Genomic DNA, 20,556 nt, shown 5'->3' with positions numbered 1-20,556 from the left:
GTTTTGATAAAGACTGCAAATATTCTGGAGAATCTGGATATATAATTACCTTGAAGGAATAGATTAGGATTTGAAGGCATTAAATTGTAGGAAAATTCACATTTTTGCAATAACAAACATTAATGAAAGCAAAACTATGCAAAGGTAATTTTAATTTACCATATACAGACATACTTCGTTTTATTGCACTTCACAGATGTGACCAGCAAAAAGATTATGACTTGCTTTATGGCAATACTTGATTTATTGTGGTGGTCCCTGAGCATCTACGAGGTATGTCTGTACTTATAAATTTCTTGATGAAGATAACTAAAGGGGGCTTGGATTCAGTTTGGTTGAATCCTGACATCTACAAATATGATTTTGTGGATATCCTTTTCTGTTTACATAAATTTATCTACTTAAAATGAGATAATGGGGGGGAGGGAAGCAAGGTTTGATTAAATAAACTTTTCTCTGTATTGGTCTTATCACTATTTTATGTTCTAGATTTTCTTATTTTTCCTTAACACCCCTCCCCACCTTTTGGGTGTTAATTTTAAACAGGGAAAGCTGGCTACATTATAAAGATTGCTGACACCATTTATTTTACACAAAGGCTAAAGGTTCCCTTTTGGAAACGATGAGCTACTTTTCTATATGTGTTTACTTGTGCTTTGTGGTATTTTTGGATCATTCCAGTCATAAGGACTCATTACATGTAATATTTCTTGCTACCTGTGAAAGGGTATATTTTAAAGAATGTATAACCAACACGTCATTTACTTTTTATTAGTATGTAGAGGATTTGTATCTAATTCATGAATGTAGGTTTACTGTAGTTTGTCATTGTAAATGGAACAAAGTACATTATCCTTATAGTTATTCTAAAATGTACATTATGTAAGAATTGTAAATACTACACTTGATTAAATACTTTGTATGCTAAAAAATTATGTCAATAAAAATTTCACCTCTGGCGCAGTTGTTTTATGCTCAGATTTTCACTTTATTGTAAACTATAACTGCAGACTTATGTGTTAACAACTGTCATGTTTAAGGTCCTATGTTCCTTTCCACCCCTGTCAGATTGCTCCAGATTGCTCCTATTTCCTGATTGCTTCAATAAAGAAACCAATTTTGATCTTTTTTTTTTTTTAATATATCTTTATTGATTTCAGAGAGAGGAAGGGAGAGAGAGAGTTGAAACATCCATGATGAGAGAGTCATTGATGGGCTTCCTTCCACGCCCCCGACGGGATAGAACCGTGATCTAGGGATCTCCAGGATCCTAGGTTGATGTTCAATCGCTGAGCCATGCCCGGCCGGGCCATTTCGATCTTTTAAACATTTTCTCCTGCCTGATCACTGAGTTGTCTGGCTCGCAGTTCATTTGATAAAAACCACAAAGGCTTTTGGGATCCTCGCTTCTTTTTCCATTTTGATTGACATATATATTGAAGTTTCTAATCTACACCACACATCCACACTCAGTGGTCTTAGTAAACAAACAAAGACAGGTTTTTATATGAATTGAGATGGAAGGAATGGAGGGATTGAAAGAACAGATTTGGAAGTGAATCTTCTGCTTTTGTCTTTTTAAAAGCAAATTGAAAGCAGACACATAAAACTTTTCTATATAACTGCCTTTATTCCACTCGGTTTCATTTTCAGAATAGTTTTATGAAGAGAATCCACACTGCTAGTCAGTAAATGTTTGAAATGAAAACAAACCTTAAATTACAATAAGTAAAAAAGAAGCTAATCATCCATAATTCCATCATCTGCCCATGATATCTAGTATGGCATCCACTAGCTCCAAGGGGCTACTGAAATTTAATTAAAATTACACAAAATTAAGAGTTTAATCTGTCGCACTGCCACATTTCAAGAGCTCACTAATGTGCCTTGTGACTACTGTTTTGAACATGGCAGATAATAGAACATATCCATCCTCGTAGGAATTTCTGTTGGTTCAGTACCGAGGGAAAACTTACTTCCTTGGTACCTGTCCCTACATACCTTTGGGTATATGTGCTTATATACAGTGGAATCACACTGTTTTGTTACCTGCTTCTTTCACATAATAAATGGGAATCACATTTTTAAGTCCTTAAGTATTCTACATCAGTTTGGGAGGATTTATAAAAATACTTTATTATGAAAAATTTCAAACAAAAAGAAGAGGAATAACTTCAATAGCCATTACCTCATGGCTAACGTTTTATCTATGCCTCCACCCATTTTTTCTGTTACTGGGATTGTTAAAAAACCAAACCCCAATCATTTAACAAGCAAATCATTCACTATGTATCTCTAAAAGAAGGACTCTTTAAAAAAAAAAAAAGCCAAATCATAATGCCACACTTCTTTACACTAGAAAACTATATAGTCAGTATTCAAATTTTCATGATTGTCTCAAATGTGTGTTTTAAAAATAGATTCTTCAAATCAGAATTCATGTTTCATTCAATGCAATTGGCTAATATGTCTCTCAGGACTCTATAGGTTCTTCCATTTTTTTTTTTTTTTAATTCTACTTGCATTCATTGAATACATGTCTTTCATTAAAAACATCATTTTAGTGTAGCCCCTTTATTGATGAATATTTGATTCCAGTTTCTTGGCATCAAAAACCTAGCTCTGCTTTATCTTTAGGGCTAGATATTTGAGTGCATTCTTAACTATTTCCTCAGGATGAATTCCTAGACTGCTGGTTCATAATGCTGGTTTACGAGTGGATATGTTTTTGTGGCTCATTCAATGAGTCAGGCACTGTGTTAGGTATTGGGGATATTATGGTAAAAAGGTAGACACACCTGTTCTCTTGGAGTCTTGCCTTCTTGAAGCAGAGAAGGATGGGCCTCAGCCGGACACTGGGTTGGTCAGTGTTTAGAGACCACTTGTCGAGGCAGTGACATCTAAACCAAGGTCTGGAGCAGAAAGAGAAGTTGGCTGGATGAAGGCCTAGGGCAGTGCTTTTCAAACTTGAGTCTGTAAAACAGTTACCAGTGAGGCTCAGACTCATTGAAGATAAAGAGGGCCTGAGACTTTATGTTTTTACTAAGACCCCCAGGAGGTACCTCTAATGCTAACCAAAATTTGAGAACCACGGTCTTAGGGAGAAACCGTTTGGATAGAAGAGAGTACTGAAAGTTCTCTTAGAGGCCAGAAAGCTTTTAGGATTGCCAGAGGGTCCTCCAGGAAAGTACCAATAAACAAACCCTCATCTGCTGTGAAGGAATTTGCCTGTTTCTTTGTATTCTTGACAATATTGGGTAGTAAATACAAAAAATAAAAATCTTATAATCTACCCCATGTTGCAGATGTAGAAATCATACAACAGGAAAAACCAATTACCTCTCATCTCCTCCTGTCAGAAGTCGGAGAACTTGGCCAAAGTTAAAGTTAGAACTGAAGAGTAATTGTGCTTCCCAAAATTCTTTGTCTAATTAGCAATACACCCAGATGTACCTATTTTAAGCTGAGGAAACAGCACACATCACCAGATGACCCTACATTCTTTTTCTTGTCTGTTTTCCCAGCTAGAATGTAAACTCCAGGAGGGCAGGGATTCTAGTCTTTTCACTGCTGTGTTCTCAGACGCTACTATGCTTGGCATGTAGTCACTTGGTATCTACTGAATAACTCACGGGCTACCTTCAACTCACTGTTTTAACTTCCAGTCAACAGTATTCTCCAGGAAGCTGCAAAATTAGTTTTTCATATGATCGAAGAATTGGGGGTAAAAGAATCTTGAGGTAAGACCAGTCCGTTGAGTATTTTCCTGTGTCTGCTGATTTTCTATGTAAAATTTAAATGATCTTGTTATTTATTTTTTATTCATAAATTCCAGGAGTACTGAGGTCTTACAAAGGCCTGAAGAATAAAATATTTGTTGGATAAATTCTAGAGTAAGGGGAAGAGGGAAAAAACACCTTATTTATTTTATTTTTAAAATATATCTTTATTGATTTCAGAGAGAGGGAGGGAGAGAGAGAGAGAGAGAAACATCAATGATGAGAGAACCATTGGTCAGCCGCAGCCCGCAACCCGGGCATGTGCCCTGACTGGGAATCGAACCCTGATCGCCTGGATCCTAGGTCGACGCTCAACCACTGAGCCACGCCCAGCTGGGCGAAAAAACACCTTATTAATGGTATAGTGCAGGGGAGTAAAAGGCACAATTTGAGAATTATTTCTCCCTTATAATAATCATTATAATCTAATAATTGCTTATTAGCTGTAATAACTAGCACACTGCTGGGGACTTCTGTGGAACATGTAATGAAGTCTTAATGGAAATTTGGGATTTAGTCTTTGTAAATACCCACGAAAAGCTATGATTGCTAAATTATGTTATTGATATTTAGATTTTTTTAGAACTTGGTGTTTCTAGCATAGTTTATATTTGCTTACTACATGTTAGGTACTGTTCTGCTTTTTAATCTACTTTCTCTCAGCCCCATGAGGCGTAGGTACCAGTGTTAGCCCCATTTACACATGGGTGTAATTGCAGCTCAGAGAGATTTAGTAACTTGCTTGATGTCCATCAACTTGTAGTGGCGGAGGGGTCTTCCCGCCTGGAAGTCAGCTCTCCTAGCTTGCTCTTAACAAGCTCTTCAGAGAGCTTGTTCTCTTAACCACAGTGTCATCTGCTGCAGGTTGTGGTACAATACACACAACTTGGAGCTCAGATGACTGCTTTCAGTGCTAATCTTGGCTAAAAGCTTGAGCTTTGGATGCAGTGAGACTGGGGTTAGGATCCAGACTCCATTACTCACTAGTTAACTAGATTTGGACGATTTATTTCTCTCAATCTTAATTTCCTCAGTTGTAAAGTGCAAATATTACCTCTCACAGTTGTGAGGATTACATGAGCCAAAGTAAGAACCTGTTACTCAACTGAGTTAATGCTGCTGTTGGTTTTTTTGTCTTCTTTAAAAAGGTGAGTAGCATGCATTGAACTTGCTGCCAAGCCTGTTTCAGAGGTTCAGTGTTTTTCAGAAAAGTGTTGCTCCAGTTGAAAAGAACAGGAGTTAAAAATGAGATGAGTTGTGGACTGGGGCCCACACTTTGAGAAGTAATGGCATGGCACAATAAACGTGAGAGAATTTGTACGTGCATTTGTCCATGCGTTTTCGCCCCCACCTCTCAGGCATGCAGACCTTCTGTACATGTTTACTCACACACTGTGGTGTAGCATCAGTCCTTAGGAGACTGAAGTTGGTTTTTATGTAGTTGACAGTGTCCAACTGTCCAGGGGCAATACTGCCAGTGTGTGTGACCTTGGAGAATTTCCCTCAGTGTGCCTTAGTTTAGAATTTGCAAAACTACCTCGTACATAGTAAGGCTTTTTAAAAGTGTTGAAGTTTGTTAGAAAAAAGAAAAAAAGAATTAGTGTCACAATCTTTGGTATTACTCCTTTGGGGCCCTGAACTATTTAGAAAATTTGGGCGGCGGGGTCCCCCTGCTGGCCACATCCTTGAGATGCTTCTGTTCGGTCTTTGGGATTAGTGGGGTGAAAGGCCATTTCTATCCGCCTCAGGTGTCAACTCTGCTTCACCGTGAACGGGGAAGGACCTTGCTGGTTTAAATTCCCCACTCTAGCTGGTCTCCAAGAAATTAGGGCGGGAAGGGTGTGGAGAGAACAATTTTTCTCTGCGTGCAGTATCGTGTTTTGGCTAACAGAAGGTCCTGCGTTGGGGCGTCTCCATTCCTTTCAAGGCTCGGCTTCGATCCTAGCGCCCGTGGCTAGGCACCTAAGAGGTGCAGTCCTCACTCGCTGCTCCGACGGCACTGGGGCCGCTCCCGCCGACGCGCGGTTCATCCTGGCTTTGATCCCGTTGAACCTAGGACCCAGCGGCTGCCCGGCGGCCCTGGCCACGCCCCTCCGCGCACCAGCGCTCGCGGATTGGCTCTGTGCAGCGTAGCCCCGCCCCCGCCATGGCCGCCGCCGGCCGCCGGTGCTGCTAAGTGGCTGCGGGGCACCGGGTCTCCGCGGCTCCTATCGGGCTGCTAGGTCCCCCGGTCCCCGGCGCATGGGCATCCTCCGAGGCGGGCCCCCATGCGCTCGGGCCATGGCGCGCCTGGGCGCTGTGCGCTCCCATTACTGCGCGCTGCTGCTGGCCGCGGCGCTGGCCGTCTGTGCATTTTACTACCTAGGCTCGGGCCGGGAGACCTTCTCCAGCGCCACCAAGAGGCTGAAGGAGGCCCGCGCCGGAGCCCCCGCTGCGCCCTCGCCGCCGGTGCCGGAACTGGCGCGCGGTTCCGTGGCGCCGGCCCTGGGTGCCAAGGCCAAGAGCCTGGATGGCGGCGGGGCCGGGCCGGTGGACTACCACCTGCTGATGATGTTCACCAAGGCGGAGCACAACGCCGCGCTGCAGGCCAAGGCCCGCGTCGCGCTCCGCTCCCTGCTGCGCCTCGCCAAGTTCGAGCCTCACGAGGTGCTGAACCTGCACTTCGTGAGCGAGGAGGCCAGCCGCGAGGTGGCCAAGGCCCTGCTGCGGGAGCTGCTGCCGCCCGCCGCCGGCTTCAAGTGCAAGGTGAGCGGGGCCGCAGCCGGGGCTCCCGGCGGGTGGCGCACCCCGTCCCCAGGGCGGCCCGGGCGCGCGCCCGGCCGCGTTCTAGGGGCTGTGAGGGGAGCGTCTCCGTTGCGCTGCGCGCGGCCGACGCCCATAGAAAGAAGCCTGACTCCTCAGCGCCCGCGCGGGCCCGAAAGGTGCTTTCACCGCTCGAGGGAGGTATCTTCCGGGGGCGTGTCCCGGGGCCAGACGCGCTCGGCGGGTGCGGGAGCGGAGCGGCGGCGTTACCCTGACAACCCTGACCAGCTCTCCACGCCCCGCTCCCATGAACTGCGGCCCCCTAGAAAGATAGGCACCCCCCCCCCCCTTCGCTAGCGTTGAAGACTGAGCAGGACCTTCAGAGTCTGCACCTCTTTTCATTCTTAGTCTGACTCTTGAGGCTGAAGCGGGCTGTTTGAAGGCACCAGCAGGCACCCTGTGCAGTCTTCTGGACAGGTCTTAGTGAGGCCGCTGGAATTGTTGAAGTTGCCATGACGTTTCTTACAGTTATAAGGGCTTTCGGTCGGAACTGGTCAAGCTCAGTCCCAGCCGGCGTGAACCGCCTCATCCCCTCGCTGTGCTCCCTGCTCTGCGAGCCTCGCGATCACGAACTCATTTAGGGAAGCTGCTGGACCCTCCCAGGGAGCAAGAGAGAGAAAGCTGTAAGAGGTACAGATAGGCTCTGGGGAGAGCAGAGCTAGCCAGCCACCTGTTCCAGGCTGGACCAGCCTCTGCCTATCATTTCAAAGATTGGGTTCCTGGCTTAGTGTTAATTGCCTCAAATTGCTTGCCTCCTTTTGACCTAGTAGCTGCACAGAGGGGATCCGAGGTCTGATTTTTGGATAGGAGTAGCAGGCGATCCTAAAGGATGGAGACGGATGTTGGTGGTAGGCTGTGGTGGTGAGGCAAGAATAGTGTGTACCATGTGTTTGTGCCCAGTAGTTGACTAAGGGGATCCTGCAGGATTTAAGGGTCTGCAGTGGTTTTTTGTTGCCCACAAATCAAGTCTCAGTTTCTTGGTCGGGCTACCTGTGTTGTGGGCCTGGCCCTCCTCTCCAGCTTTGCTTCTCATACTTCTCCCACGTGCACATTAGATCTTAACTGAACTGAATATGCCTTTACACAAGCTGTACTGTCTTCCCACCATGTCCTTCCTTTCCTCCTGGGGCCTTGGCTACTCTTAGCTTTCACCTATCTTGAGAGTGTCCCTAGACTAGGAGATAGTCTGCGCCCAGCCCTCCACAGCTCTCCATTCCTGCTCCCCGCCCCCCAACATCAAAGGTTTATCAGGAACACCCACCGTAGTCAGAGAAGGTCACCTGGGCCTGGACTTTGTGTTGTAGGAGGCCAAGAATCCAGGGCCTGGAACTTGTGGCTGGAGCGGCCCTTAGGACCCACGGTTTGACCTGGGGTTTTCAGCCTGGGACTCATCTTGATTTACTTAATTGGAATCTTCCAACTGGAGGTAAGGTCTGGCAACCTGTCCCAGGTGATCCTTAGGACCGTAATGCTTGAACTCTGTGCTAGTCCTATGGAGAAAACTGAGGGCCCTTGGTCAGAGGGCCAGTCTGGGCGGAGCTGTGATTTGATACCAGACATCATCCTGAAGATCAGCATTGTCATCTGTTCACTTTCTAAGTCCGTGGTAGCAACTCGGGCCTACTCTGCATCATTGCCAGGTCTCTGCCACCGCTTATCCAGAGCTCCAGCCGCAGATTGTTGCACACCCAGTGCTTTCCACCCTACATGCTTTGCTTATGTTGTTCTACCGTCAGGATGATTTCTCTCTCCATCTCCAAGTCTTGCCCATCTTCAGATACTATCCACTCCTTGGAGCTGTCCAAGGAACCCCCTTTTGAAAGGCATGTCTTCCTCTCCCTCCCTTGTGTATCTTCCTGGTGCTATGACAATATCATGTCTTATCTCCCATCCCTATGCATAATCCCCAGCACATAGTCAGCACCAGAAATATTGGTCTAGAGGCAGATCCAGCCTCAGGTCCAGGTTCCCAGCTTGGAGTCTATGTTTCATATGTTTTTCTCCCTTTACTGGGCGCAGTTCTGACAACCACAACTGTCACCCAAGGCCTGGAGGCAGCTGCAAATGACCTGAGGTATTAACACCACCCTGTTGAGGCATGAGAGGTGAGAGTTTGGGGGCTTCCAGCCAGATGGTCAGATAAGGGCTTATCAGTTCCAGCAGAAATTGCTCCTCATAAATGTTATATTTGCTTGGTAAAACTTTCCTGAGGTCTCATTATGCTGTCATAGCACCAAGTATTTTTCCTTACTAATATTTATGACAGTTCTAATTATATAATTATTGAATGAATTATTTGTCTGCCTTTCTAGGTTATAAACTCCTTAAGGGCATGGACCCTGATTTCTCTTAAATATTGTATTCCTAGCACCAAACATCATGCCTTATATATGAGAGTGCATTTTATACCGAGAATCATTTTCCAGTATTAATTAGGAAGAAGGAAACTGTAAAAGTTCTCACCTTGGTTGCATCAGAGCTGGAAGGGATCTTCAAGAGCATATAGTACAACAGGTGAGGAAACTTGCCCAAGGCCAATTGGGGGATGAAGTAGGGGGGTTACTGACCTGCATCCTAGGCCAGTGTTTTCCTTTTGTACCATGTTTCCCCTTAAGGAGCACTTCTTGTAAGTTCACTCCCAGAAAGAGTTGCCTTGAAGTGTGTTGGAACACTTTGGGAAAAGGGAGTTCCTTGCCCATTCCAGCTGTCTAGAGACAGCCTGGAGGCTCCTCCTCCCTTAGGCTGGGCTCTGGGACTCCACTGTGTGTGCAAGATGCAGAACAGAGCTATAGTGAGCTGGCATTGAACTCATGCTCACACTCGGAGGTCTCTTAGGCTATATTCAAGTGACACATAAACACTTTTTGCTGAAATGGTTGCAGAAATAGATCATAGAATGTTATTAGTGACTTTAGATTATATTGTGGTTAATTAAATAGCTAAAAACAAAACAAAAAACCCCACATTCACTTAACCAGAAAAATGTTTTTTCTACTATTGGGTCTTTCAAAATCTACTGGTTTGTTGTCGTCTGACAGCATGGAAGTATATTATTTGTTCACCTATTTAATAAACATCCAAACCTATGTTCCAGGTACCAGATAAGGAACTGCTTCTAGCCTATTCAATGTTTCCATGGACTAACTACATAGAATCACCTGGGGACAGTTACTAAAAATCCAGAATCCTGATCCCCATCTCTATCTGTGGGTCATACTCTCCTGGGTGGGCCTGGGAATCTGAGTTTGTGTGGGCTGTGGAGGCAGACATGAGAGTCATGGCTGTAAAGGATACAGGAGTGCCTGGTGCTTTCCTGACATCTTTCAGACTCAGCTCCAGGATTCTTTCCTGTGCCGCCTTTCCTAGGAGTACAATGCCTTCATCTACTAGGCATTAAGAAAACATTTGACCGAACAGCTCTCTTTCATCCAGGCTCTCCTGGCTCTGCTGGCCTGGGAAAGGCTGCTACATCTGCCTTGCTAAAATGCTGATGTTATCACACCGCTTCTACTCAAAACCTGGCTCCTGGCTTATAGTCACCCAGTTAGTCCAACATTCTAGACCCTCAGCAGCTGGCTTCAGCTCCCTTGTCCAGCCTATCCTCCCTAAGCCTTAGGAAGAGCTTCTAAGCCCTCTGCTGTCCCATTCTGTCTGTCAAGTGGAATCCTACATGTCTCAAACTTAGGTCAATATTTTTCTCTTTCACAAGCCTTCCTTGCTGTTGATCAGGTTTGATAGAATATGCCATAAAACCCCCAAATAGTGGTGGTTTAAGCAAGATTGAGCTTTATTTCTCATCTAAACGAAGTCCAGAGGTAGGCTTTCCTGGGTGCTTCATGAAGTTGTCAGGATCCTAGGCTCCTTCCAGCTCTGTTTCACTGTCCCTAGGGAGTGGCCCTTGTTCTCATGGTCCAGGGTGGCTGCTAGAGATTTAGCCATCACATCTGTGTTCCAGCAGCAGGGTTGAGAACCAAAGCAGGGTACCCAGTTAAAAAAGAGAGGTTCAGTTAATCAGGGAAGAGCTCAGGTTTTGGGGTAGACACTCAGCCATCTGTGTCCCACCCTTCAGGATCCCAGACTGCACTTTGAAGCCCCAAGAATGACCAAGCACCTACTAGATGTGGGAGTCTGAATTCATAGCTGCAGGGGACATAGACATGGGTCAGGAACCCATGTCACTTAGCATCACACTCATGGACATCCTCTCCTGCTGCAAAACTCAGTGAGGGAGTGAGACAGCACTGAATTTCAACCCCAATTGGCCCGTGACTAGCTGGGTGGCTATGGGTAATCTACCTCCCCTCTCAGGGGCTCTGAGGCCTCCTCTGTAAAATGATGAGAGGGTCATTGATGGGCTGCCTCCTGCATGCACCCTGCTGGGGATCGAACAGCAATCTGGGCATGTGCCCTGACCGGGAAACAAACCTCCATCTCCTGGATCATGGGTCATTGCTCAACCACAGAGCCACGCTGGCCGGGCGAAACACTTATATTCTGAACATGGTTTGGAAATTTCTGATGTGTACTGTAATGTGCCGCCTAAAATTAAGGAGGGAGTGTTACTACTATGAAGACTTGATTAGGAGAATAATAGTAACAATTGTCTTCACTTTAGAGCTTACAAAAGTGCTTTCACAGACGTCTCACCTGAGCATCACTGTGACCCATGAAGACGTCCCCAAGGCTGAGAGATCTCCTGGTTTCCCACACTAAACCATGAGGCTGGACTGTGTAACATGACTTGGGGAGCAGGAGACACCACAGGATAGGGAGTGGTGGGGGGTGGGCTGTAGCCTACCTCACAATCGGTATCATCTCCCTGCCCAGCTGCCCCAAGTAAGTACATTCAATCTGAACAGACTGCTTGCTCCAAGTGCTGCTTCAGCCTCACTTGGCTTGACAGAGCCTTGCAGAATCACCAAGCACTGGAGCAGGAAGAAAACTCTCAACCTCTCTGTGCAGTCAGCCCTCCCAGTGAGCTGACAGACTCCAGGTGGAGGGGAGGGAGACTTGTTCAGAGCTGGGGTTAGAGCCAGCCCAGGCCCTTTACTCTTTGAGGGTTGGTGTTATCAGCAGCTTCTGGCCCCTTTGGAAGGGTGGGTGAGGGCCAGCTCACCCTAACCCCCACAGCAGAGGCAGGGTAGGGGCCAGTTTTCACCTATCTCAGCTGGGCCTCACCTCCCTGTGTCCCCAAGGATCTCTCTGGCTGGGGAGGGAAGGCATCACACTGATCTCTAGGACGCCAGACCATTGTGGGTGCCTCGGGGTTGGTTTTCTAGTTTCCCTGTGCATGGCGTGGTCCAGGGAGTCAGTATTGGGGGAGCAATATTCGTCGAAGGAAAATCAGGTGGTGTGTTCGGCTCGGGTGTGTGCGCTGCGGGGAGCTCCAGGCTGCTATCAGCGCGCGGGCCTTCCAGCCTGGAGGAGGAGGAGCTGCGGGAGTGCGGGCCGCACCCGACCGCCAGCCTTCCCCGCGGGTCACCACGCCCTCCCTGAGGCAGGGCCGTAGGGAGAGTTTGCTCCAGCTCGGGGGCTGGGTCGCGTCGCTGGCCCGGCGAGCCGTGTGCAGCGCTCTGCACGTCCACTGGAGGGCGCCGCTGCACCGCGGTTGCTTCGTCGGGAGCCCGGCGCCTAAGCCTGGAGCCCGCCGTTTTTGCCACCAAGCAAGCGCCGGCGCACGCAGAGCTGTTTGTTCTTTTCCCACTAGCGGCCCTCACAGCTCCCCAGTGTTTTAAAAAGGAAGGCTGAAATGAAAGGTAGTCTGCGTTTTCATTGTGGGAGGTCGTTTCCTTCCCGCGCGGTGTAAACCCGCGTCCACGAAGCCCTTTGAAAAGGTGGATGGAGCGTGCGGATGGTTGGGTCTTGGACGGAGAGGCCTTCGGCGCTTCCCTGCAGTTCTGCAGAGGGAAGACGGGGGGTGGGGGGGTGGGGGGGGGTCTGCGCGTGAGCCGCCTCGCCCCTCGGGTCCACCCGAGACCCCAGCACAGCCGCGGGCCCCGCAGCTTCCGTGGGCGCAGCCTTTCCGCCCCATCTGGGTCTCCACGCGCCCTCCGGGTGTCGGGACGCGGGCTTCCTCTTAAAACCGGGAGATGTGTCCCGCAGCCCCATGCGAGTGGAGCCTTTCTCACCCACCACGATGGCCCGGGCGTCCTGGCACTTGGTGGGAAGCTGGCTGCGTGGCCCGAATCCCTGAGAGGCAGGCCCGGTGGGGCGGGGCACGGTGACTGCGTGCTGGTCCTGCGGGCGCGTGGAGTGGCCGAGCCGCCTCACTGCGTGGAGCTCGGCCTCAGCTCTCAGGCGGGCTTGGTTCCCACTCGGGCCACGTGCGGCGGGGAATGGGAGCTTCCGCGGCCTGTCTCTGGCTGAGGGAGTTAGGCGGCCGGCTGGCCTAGAGGAGGAGCTGGGCTGCGGCCGGAGGGGCTGAGACCACAGCCTCCCGCACCAGGGGCAGCGCCCGGGCACTCAGAGTACCTGGAAGGACTCCCTGCTTCCCTTCCTCACACCTTTCCCTGCCCAGGGCTCTTGCCTTTGGCCTCCCAGTCGCTCACACTGGCCTGTGGTTTGCTGAGGACTGGTCAGGATGGCTGGGGCAACATCACCTTCCAACCCTCTTTCCCAGGCCACAGAGCCCTGTCACCTGGCACAAAGCCTGCTGTTAACTTAATGTCTTTTAAATTAAAGCCATTTGTTTTATGTATTGGGGTAATTGTAGTTAAGCAGCCCTATTAAGCGGCCAGGTCAGGTGGATTGTCCCAGAGTCTGGCCTCTGTTGGCCTGCTCTGGTCCAGCCTGGGCCTGGGAGCACTCTTGTTCTCTCTCCTCACTGCAGCTCGCCACCCTTTCCACCACCGGCAGGGCCTGTCCCATGTCTGCCAAGGAGAGACCCCAGAGCAGGACAGTTTGGCTTGGAGCCCAGGACTTGGGCTCAAATACACTCTGACATTTGGGAACAGTGTGGCCCTGGTTGTAATCCATCTGAGCCTCCATCCCCTCACACATGCCCTTACAGTGTGGCTATGAGATAAAAATCAGGCAGCAGTGACATCCTGGCACATGGCAGGTGGCCAAACGGTAGCTACTACTAATAGTACCTGAGTAGGTTTGTTGGAAGGAGGGACCCTTTCCTCATCATTGTAGAAGGCACAATGCCTGTTGATTCAATTGGAGGGCAGTGGCACTAGTTCTAAAAACAGTGGTCAGCCCAGGTTTATTTCAGGATATCTTAGTCAGTCTGGGCTGCTATAAAAAAATACCACCAATTGGGTGGCTTGTAAATAATAGAAACTTATTCCTCACGGTTCTGGAGGTTGGAAGTTCAAGATCAGGGTACCAGAATGGTCGGGGTTCTGCCAAAGGCGCTCTTCTGGGTTTCAGACTGTCAGCTTCTCATTGTGTCCTCACCAGGCAGAAGGGGCCAGGGAGCATCTGGAGCCTGTTTTATAAGAGCATTAATCCCATGAAGGCTTCACCCTCATGACCTAAGCACCTCCAAAGGCCCCACCTCCAAATACCATCACATTGGATATTAGAATTTCAACATATGAAATTTTTTTTGGGGGTGGTGGGGGGACACAAACATTCAGACCGTAGCACAGAGTGCCATGTTTTTTTTTGAGTCTTCCTCAGTTTCCCAAAACTATGGTGCTCTCTCCTCCCCTCCCTCCTCTCCAGTGTTGCACTGTTTGCCCCTCCTTGCCGACTCTCCCCTCCCCATCTGGGAGATGTTGATTCCCTTCTCGGCCTCTGCCCCAAGCCAGGCTGTGCCTCAGGATGAGGGGTGAGGAGTGAAACATCACCCAGCCTTTCTCAGACGTTTGCCGTCATCCTCAGTGATGTAACAATGGCCACCATTTTAAGTGGAGGCATCATGCGAGATTCTAGAGTCTACCTCATTCCTTGTGTAATCCTCAGGGCAGGCAGTCCTCTGAGGAGGGAGGTATTCTTCCTTGGAAGGGGTTTTACAGGTGAGGATCCTGAGCCCACGGCAGGTTTAGTTGCTTGCTCAGAGCCATACAGCTACCAGCCGAGCCAGGATTGGAACCTGGTCCTTCGGGCTCTTAGCACTCTGCCTTAATGCCTGCTATGTCTGTTTATTTGTTGGTTCATTATAGTCCCTTCACACGGGATGTTCTGTGAGAGCCAGGATCCCCCGAGAAGAGTTCCCACTGTGCCCCTGTGCCTGCTGCTTGCTGAGGCCTTACACATGTGTCCTCCTCTTGTCAGCAGCTTGAGAGCCCACTGAGTGCTGTGAGAAGAGTAGGGGAGCCTCAGAGCTTGCACGAGGCAAAGCTCTCATTCCTCCTCCAGGTTCTGCCCTTGGAACGAGCTGGCAGCCTCTGTGTAGTATGGGGGATCGTAGAGGACCATGATATTTGGAGCCCCACCTTCCTCATTTGGCAGCAGGTCACAAGAGGTCAGGATGGGAGGGAATTGGAAAGGCCATGTAGTCCTGTCCCTTCATGTTACCTGTGAGGATACTGGGCCCAGAGAGGCCAAGCAACTTGTTCAAGGTCACACAGCTGGTCAGTGGACAAAGGGCCTGAGACCAGGTCTCCTATTCCTGCTAACTCCCTGCCTGCTATCCCTTTTGTTTGTTTCTGAAGCTAGTTCTGGGTTATGCTGGTCTTTGTGTGCTTGTTTGCCTCCTGTTCTTGTTCCTAGCCTGACATATTTTTCTTATCCATCTGTGACTGCCCTGCCTTTGCCTGTGTTTTGTGAACATTGAATGGCTTTGCTTCACGCCCCACTGAGCTGTTGCTCCAGAGTAAAGCTGAGTGGGCCTCCTCAGTGCAGGCCAGAACCTTCTGAAAGGCTTCCACTGCCCCTTTGCCCGGCCCTGCGCAGTCCACTGGGGGCCCAGCCTATGTATGTGATGGCCTGGACATATGGAGACTCCTGCTGCTGTCTAGTTCCCAGGTCTGCACCCCGTCAACCCTAGTCCTCCTGTGTCTGTTACAAGGATCTTTGAGTGCTGGGGAGTCGGCTCCTATTATATGAGCTGACCTATACTATATGCAGTAGGTGCCCTGGACACCTCTTCAGCTGGTTTACTGTCCCCCTCACCTTTAAGGTGCAGCTCACACACACACCTGGGGAATCCACTATCTCTGAAGGCCTTCTTGGATCTTTCTGATGCCTCTGTTATCCCTGCTCTGTCTGAAGTTTTGGGGTAGCTGCCAGAGGGGAGGCCTCAAGGGTAGATCCGCATTTTATCTCTCTCCTGGTACAGCCAAGCCTGGGGTGGGCCTCAGTTTCTTGAATAGGGGTAGTGTTGGTTGCAGATTCCAGCTCTGTGTCATCCTTCCGGGTGGCCAGGAGTAGGTATATGTCTTTTCTGAACTCCTTCCCCATCTGCAGAAGGGGCGCAATAATACCACCCACCTCCAATGAGGTGAAATTAAATGAGTTAATATGTTTCAAGGACATTTGTGTCTACTGTGGACCTGGGGCACAGCTGCCTCACCCTCCATGAGGGCTGTCCAGGTCTGTGTCCTGCTCTCCATTGGCCTTACCTTGTCTGAGTCCACCCCTAAAGTCATCTTATGGCCCCATCCCACTGGTCTGCACCTGCTCATCCTGTGTCACAGATCAGATCCTGTACAGGTGTCTCACCTGAGTTGACTGCCTGGATGCTCAGGTGTGTCTTATAAAAGAGCAAGTTTGGCACAGAGGCCCCCTAGCTCACATACTTCATTATATTCTGTTTGTGCTGAGTAAGAGTGAGATGGTGACTGAGCCCAGAGGGGTCAGTTAGTCAGTCTTATGCCCTGCGGTCCCCAGTCTGCTCACAATGGGAAAAGAGCAAGCTTTTTGCTCAAGAGAGAGGCTCCTGGGAGGAGATAGTGATCTGGAGGTGCCCCAGTAGGTAAGTGGACTGCGCTCGGTGGTTGACAGGGCAAGGCACTTGCTATTTCAGCAACTGACTACTTGCTTTAAGATAAGTTTAACCTGAGGTGAGTGTAGGGTGGGACTGTGGTCCTGGGGCCCGAGAATGGAGCACTGGAAGCCTGTGAGGCTTGGTCAGTGATTGCTGACTTCTGAGTCATGGCCAGAGTCTCAGGACCCTGACCACTCAGGATCTGGCTGCGTCTGTGGCTCCCTCACCCAGGAGGGGCTGATGGATAGAGCATGTGGGGTGCCCTCTGGGAGGAGGGCTTGGGAGCAGTCATCAGCCTACTTTCTACAATGAAATGTGCTCTCTGGGACAGCTGATGGCGGGTGTCTCTGTGGCGTAACTGACAGCGTCATTTCTTCTGTGTGTTCCAGTTAAAACTCAGTCTAATTGGTGACTTCTTTCATCAGTGAAGAGTGAGCAGCTCAACAGTTCATCGAGGTTGGTGAGAAGTGTTTGCAAGGGATGGAGGACATTACATATGTCAGTTCTGTTGGCTTGTCTGGTCTTCAGATGTGCAAGCAGCTTTTGCTTTGATCAGATATATGAGGAACTGAAGTTATTTACTGAGATGACTGTCTCAGAGAATCACAAGACTTTGGGAGCAAATGCAAAATGAAAACATTTCTCTTTACTTGACAGCTTTGTCTCGAGCAGTTGGCTTTGGGAGATGAAATAGGACCTTGCTGTTCAGCTGCCTGGTTTGTGGAGTTGTGGATTTCGAGCCCTTTTCTGTGACATGTGCAGCATCTGGAATTGACTTATGGAAATCTTTGGGGGATTTGTTATAGCCTGGAAATATGAGAGGGACTTCTCATTGCCCCATGAGAGCAGTCAGCTCCGAGGAATCAATCCTGGGAGGGTGTGAGAAAGTGGGAGGAGAAAGAGCTTAGAGAAAAGTGGGCAGTCAGGAGCAGTGCCAGGGCCCCACTGGGAGCCCATCGTGACCTGCTTCTACAGAGTATGAAACTCTAAATCTAAGGAACCATTGTAATTTTTCCATGTTCCCTTTGAGCCTGATCTATTTGCAGGCATACTTTAGGGATAGTGGGGGAATTTGATTCTCTGCTCATTTCACTTAATGTGGGACCCACACATGGGGTGCATCTCATGAACATTTTCCTATCTTCTGTCTTGTCTTGCCCTTATTGATTGTATGGCTGTAGTGTAAGGTATTGTCATATATCTTTTGTAAGTCATTCTGTGAGTTTCTGAGTTTCCACACTATAAATAACACCACAGAGAACATCTCTGTGTATATGGTTTTTTCTTCTTCTGAATTGTTTCCAGGAACCCTTCCTTGACCCTTCACAAGGTACACTTGATGGTCCTGGGTGGTCCTGTACCCACAAATTAATATGTGAAAACCAGCACCCAGGAGCAGTGCTCCTCGATGCTCACTGTCTTGGCTTTCTATCATAAAGAGTTTTGCCAACTAATTTACATTGTATAGCCCTGCTTTCTCTCTTATGTAGTATTTTATTTTTAAAAATTTTATGTTTTAGTATTTTATTTTTTATACATTAAATTACGAAACATCAAAATATAGAAAAATTCAGAAAAAACGTAATAGACACTCATTTTCCTACTATATAGGTTAAATAGGAGCTAACATTTTGCCATATTTGCTTAGATACTTTTAAAGGATTTTATTTTTGTTAATCCTTAAGAATATTTTTTCCATTGCTTTTCAGAGAGAGTGGAATGGAGGGAGGGAGGGGGGAGAGAGAAAGAGAGAGAGAGAGAGGGAGAGAGAGAAACATTGAGGTGAGAGAGACACATCAATTGGCCTCCCGTCCGTGCCCCAGTCAGGGCTGGGGATTGAATCTGCAACCCAGATACGTGCCCTTGACCGGGAATCAAACCTGCAACCCTTCTGTGCAGGGGCAGATGCTCTAACCACTGGGAAGCCCCAGCCAGGGCACTTTGATTTTTTTTTTTGGAATTTTTTTTTTTGTTTAAAATATTACAAATGTCCCTTTTTCTCCCCAATGACCCACTCCACCCCGTCCCACCCTCCTCCCCAGTCCCTCTCCCCACCATTGTCTGTGTCCTTGGGTTGTGCATATATGCGTATAAATTCTTTGGTTACTCCCTCCCCCTCCACCCACCCACCCTCCTCCATCCCTCTGACATTCATCAGTCTCATCTATGCTTCCATGTCATTGAATCTATTCTGTTCATCAGTTTATTAAGTTCTTTAGATTCCACATATAAGCGAGATCATGTAATGTTTGTCTTTCTCTGCCTGGCTTATTTCACTTAGCATAATATTCTCCAGGTCCATCCATACTGTCCCAAAGGGTACGAGATTCTTCTTCTTTACAGCTGCATAGTATTCCATGGTGTAAATGCCCCACAGCTTTTTTATCCACTCATCTACTGATGGGCACTTGGGCTGTTTCCAGATCTTAGCTATTGTAAACTGTGCAATATTTTTTTTAAAGAAATAAAGTATTATAGATATAGCTGAAGCCCACCCATAATTCTTCCCCACCCTACCCTCTCCAGAGGTGTTCACTATCACATAGAGAATGTGGTGTGCTTTATGGAATTTGTGTTTTTGTACTTTTACTTTTAACACACATATATGTGTCCATAAGAAAAAAATATATAATATATATACACACACTATATAAAAAAAAATATTTCATTGCTTTGTGTATTTCAAACAGCTATATGAATGTTCTCATTATATATCCTTTTGATATTTCTTCACTGGACATTATGGTTTTGAGATTTTTACATATTGATACATGTAGGTCTTATTCGGTCATTTTCACTGCTGTGTAGGATTTTGTTATGGGTAGACCTCAGTTTATGCATTTTCCCTCTGGGAGGTGGCAGTGTTTTGTCATCACAAGCACTGCTGCATTGAATGTGCAGGTACACATCTGCATATACACAGGCGCTTGGGTTCTCCAGGTGCCACACCTGCAAGAGCATTTATGGCCTGGGGTGTGTGCATCTTTCTGAGATCTTGCTAAGCTCTTGCCTAGCCTGGTGGTCTCTCTCCCACCCTACATTCTCCCAAGCATTGGTATAGACCCCCTTTTCTTGGTGTGGGTCCTGCTACCTTTGTGACCGTACCTTGAGGGTAACTTGAGAATAGGATAGGAGGGAGACTGAGGGCAAACTTGAGTGTTCCTTAGCACCACTACAAACTTCCTGGTTGTGTAAAGATGTGGGACCAGTCTTCCCAGAGCTTTCAGAATCTGTGTAGATGAGGGTAGAGAGGAGGGTGCCTCCAGTTCAAGGTGGAGTAGCCTTTGCTCAAGCCTTGACTTGACTGCCACAGGGCTGTCTGAGAAGGCATTGGCCCTGGCTTTGGAGCTGGCTCTCCCAGTGACCTGCTGTGTAACCTGGGGAGAGCCCTGTCCCCCCTTGCTGGGCCTCAGTATTCCCGTCTGAAACATGAGGGTTGAATCAGTGACCTGTATGGTTTCTTGTGTCGCTCACCCACTTTTTACTTTTTTTGATTAGTAAAGTGGTTCGATTTTTCCAGCCACAGATGCTAGGCCGAGCCTTGGGCAGCTGTCCGGTCGGAGTAGGGTGTCAGGGAGTGCCTCACAGGGCAGCAGTGGCCTGGCTGTCTCCTCCCTGTGGTCTGGCTGTCTTCTCCCTGTGGCATGAAATCTGAAGTGGTCTGTGTTTTCATCCTGTTCGAGGGAAGGGCTTCAGATCCTGGGGGCTTAAGGACAAAGCAGATTGGTGCTGGCAGAGGGGAAGCCAAGGGCTGCTGCTGGGCCCTTGGGGGATGCCCAGGAAAGCCAGAGCAAAGGAGTGCTGCTTTCTTTGAGATGAGCATTTTCTAGGTTTGTGCAACGCCATTTAGTATTGCTGCTATATGAGACTTTCACTTAGCCAGTATTTACTATGTGCCTAATAGGTGCCATCATGGTCCTTGGACATTGATAGACATTGTCTGTATCAGTGAACAAAAAAGACAGAACAGGTCAAAAATCCCTGCCCTTGTGGTGCTTCCAATTCTGGCAGGAAGGGGCTTAAATTTGCTTACTTGGCTGCCTGGGACACAGTGAAGTAGGGGCTTAAAAAGGGTCAGGTTTCATTTCATATCTCTGT

At 48.1% G+C, this 20,556-nt stretch overlaps 1 protein-coding gene across 1 annotated transcript in view; it reads left to right on the top strand.

Annotated features, from left to right (window-relative positions):
- The first annotated feature begins 5,929 nt into the window (after positions 1-5,929).
- XXYLT1 (xyloside xylosyltransferase 1) overlaps positions 5,930-20,556 on the top strand; it is a 145,095-nt gene continuing 130,468 nt past the window's right edge. The window contains exon 1 of the mRNA XM_081137660.1: positions 5,930-6,524. Coding sequence (XP_080993786.1) covers positions 6,021-6,524 — 504 coding nt within the window. The 5' untranslated portion in view covers positions 5,930-6,020. The remainder of the gene's footprint in view (positions 6,525-20,556) is intronic.

The sequence above is a fragment of the Miniopterus schreibersii genome (assembly GCF_964146895.1).
Source record: "Miniopterus schreibersii genome assembly, chromosome: 5".
In the NCBI taxonomy this organism is placed as follows: domain Eukaryota; kingdom Metazoa; phylum Chordata; class Mammalia; order Chiroptera; family Miniopteridae; genus Miniopterus; species Miniopterus schreibersii.
This window is presented reverse-complemented; position numbering and strand designations above follow the sequence as displayed.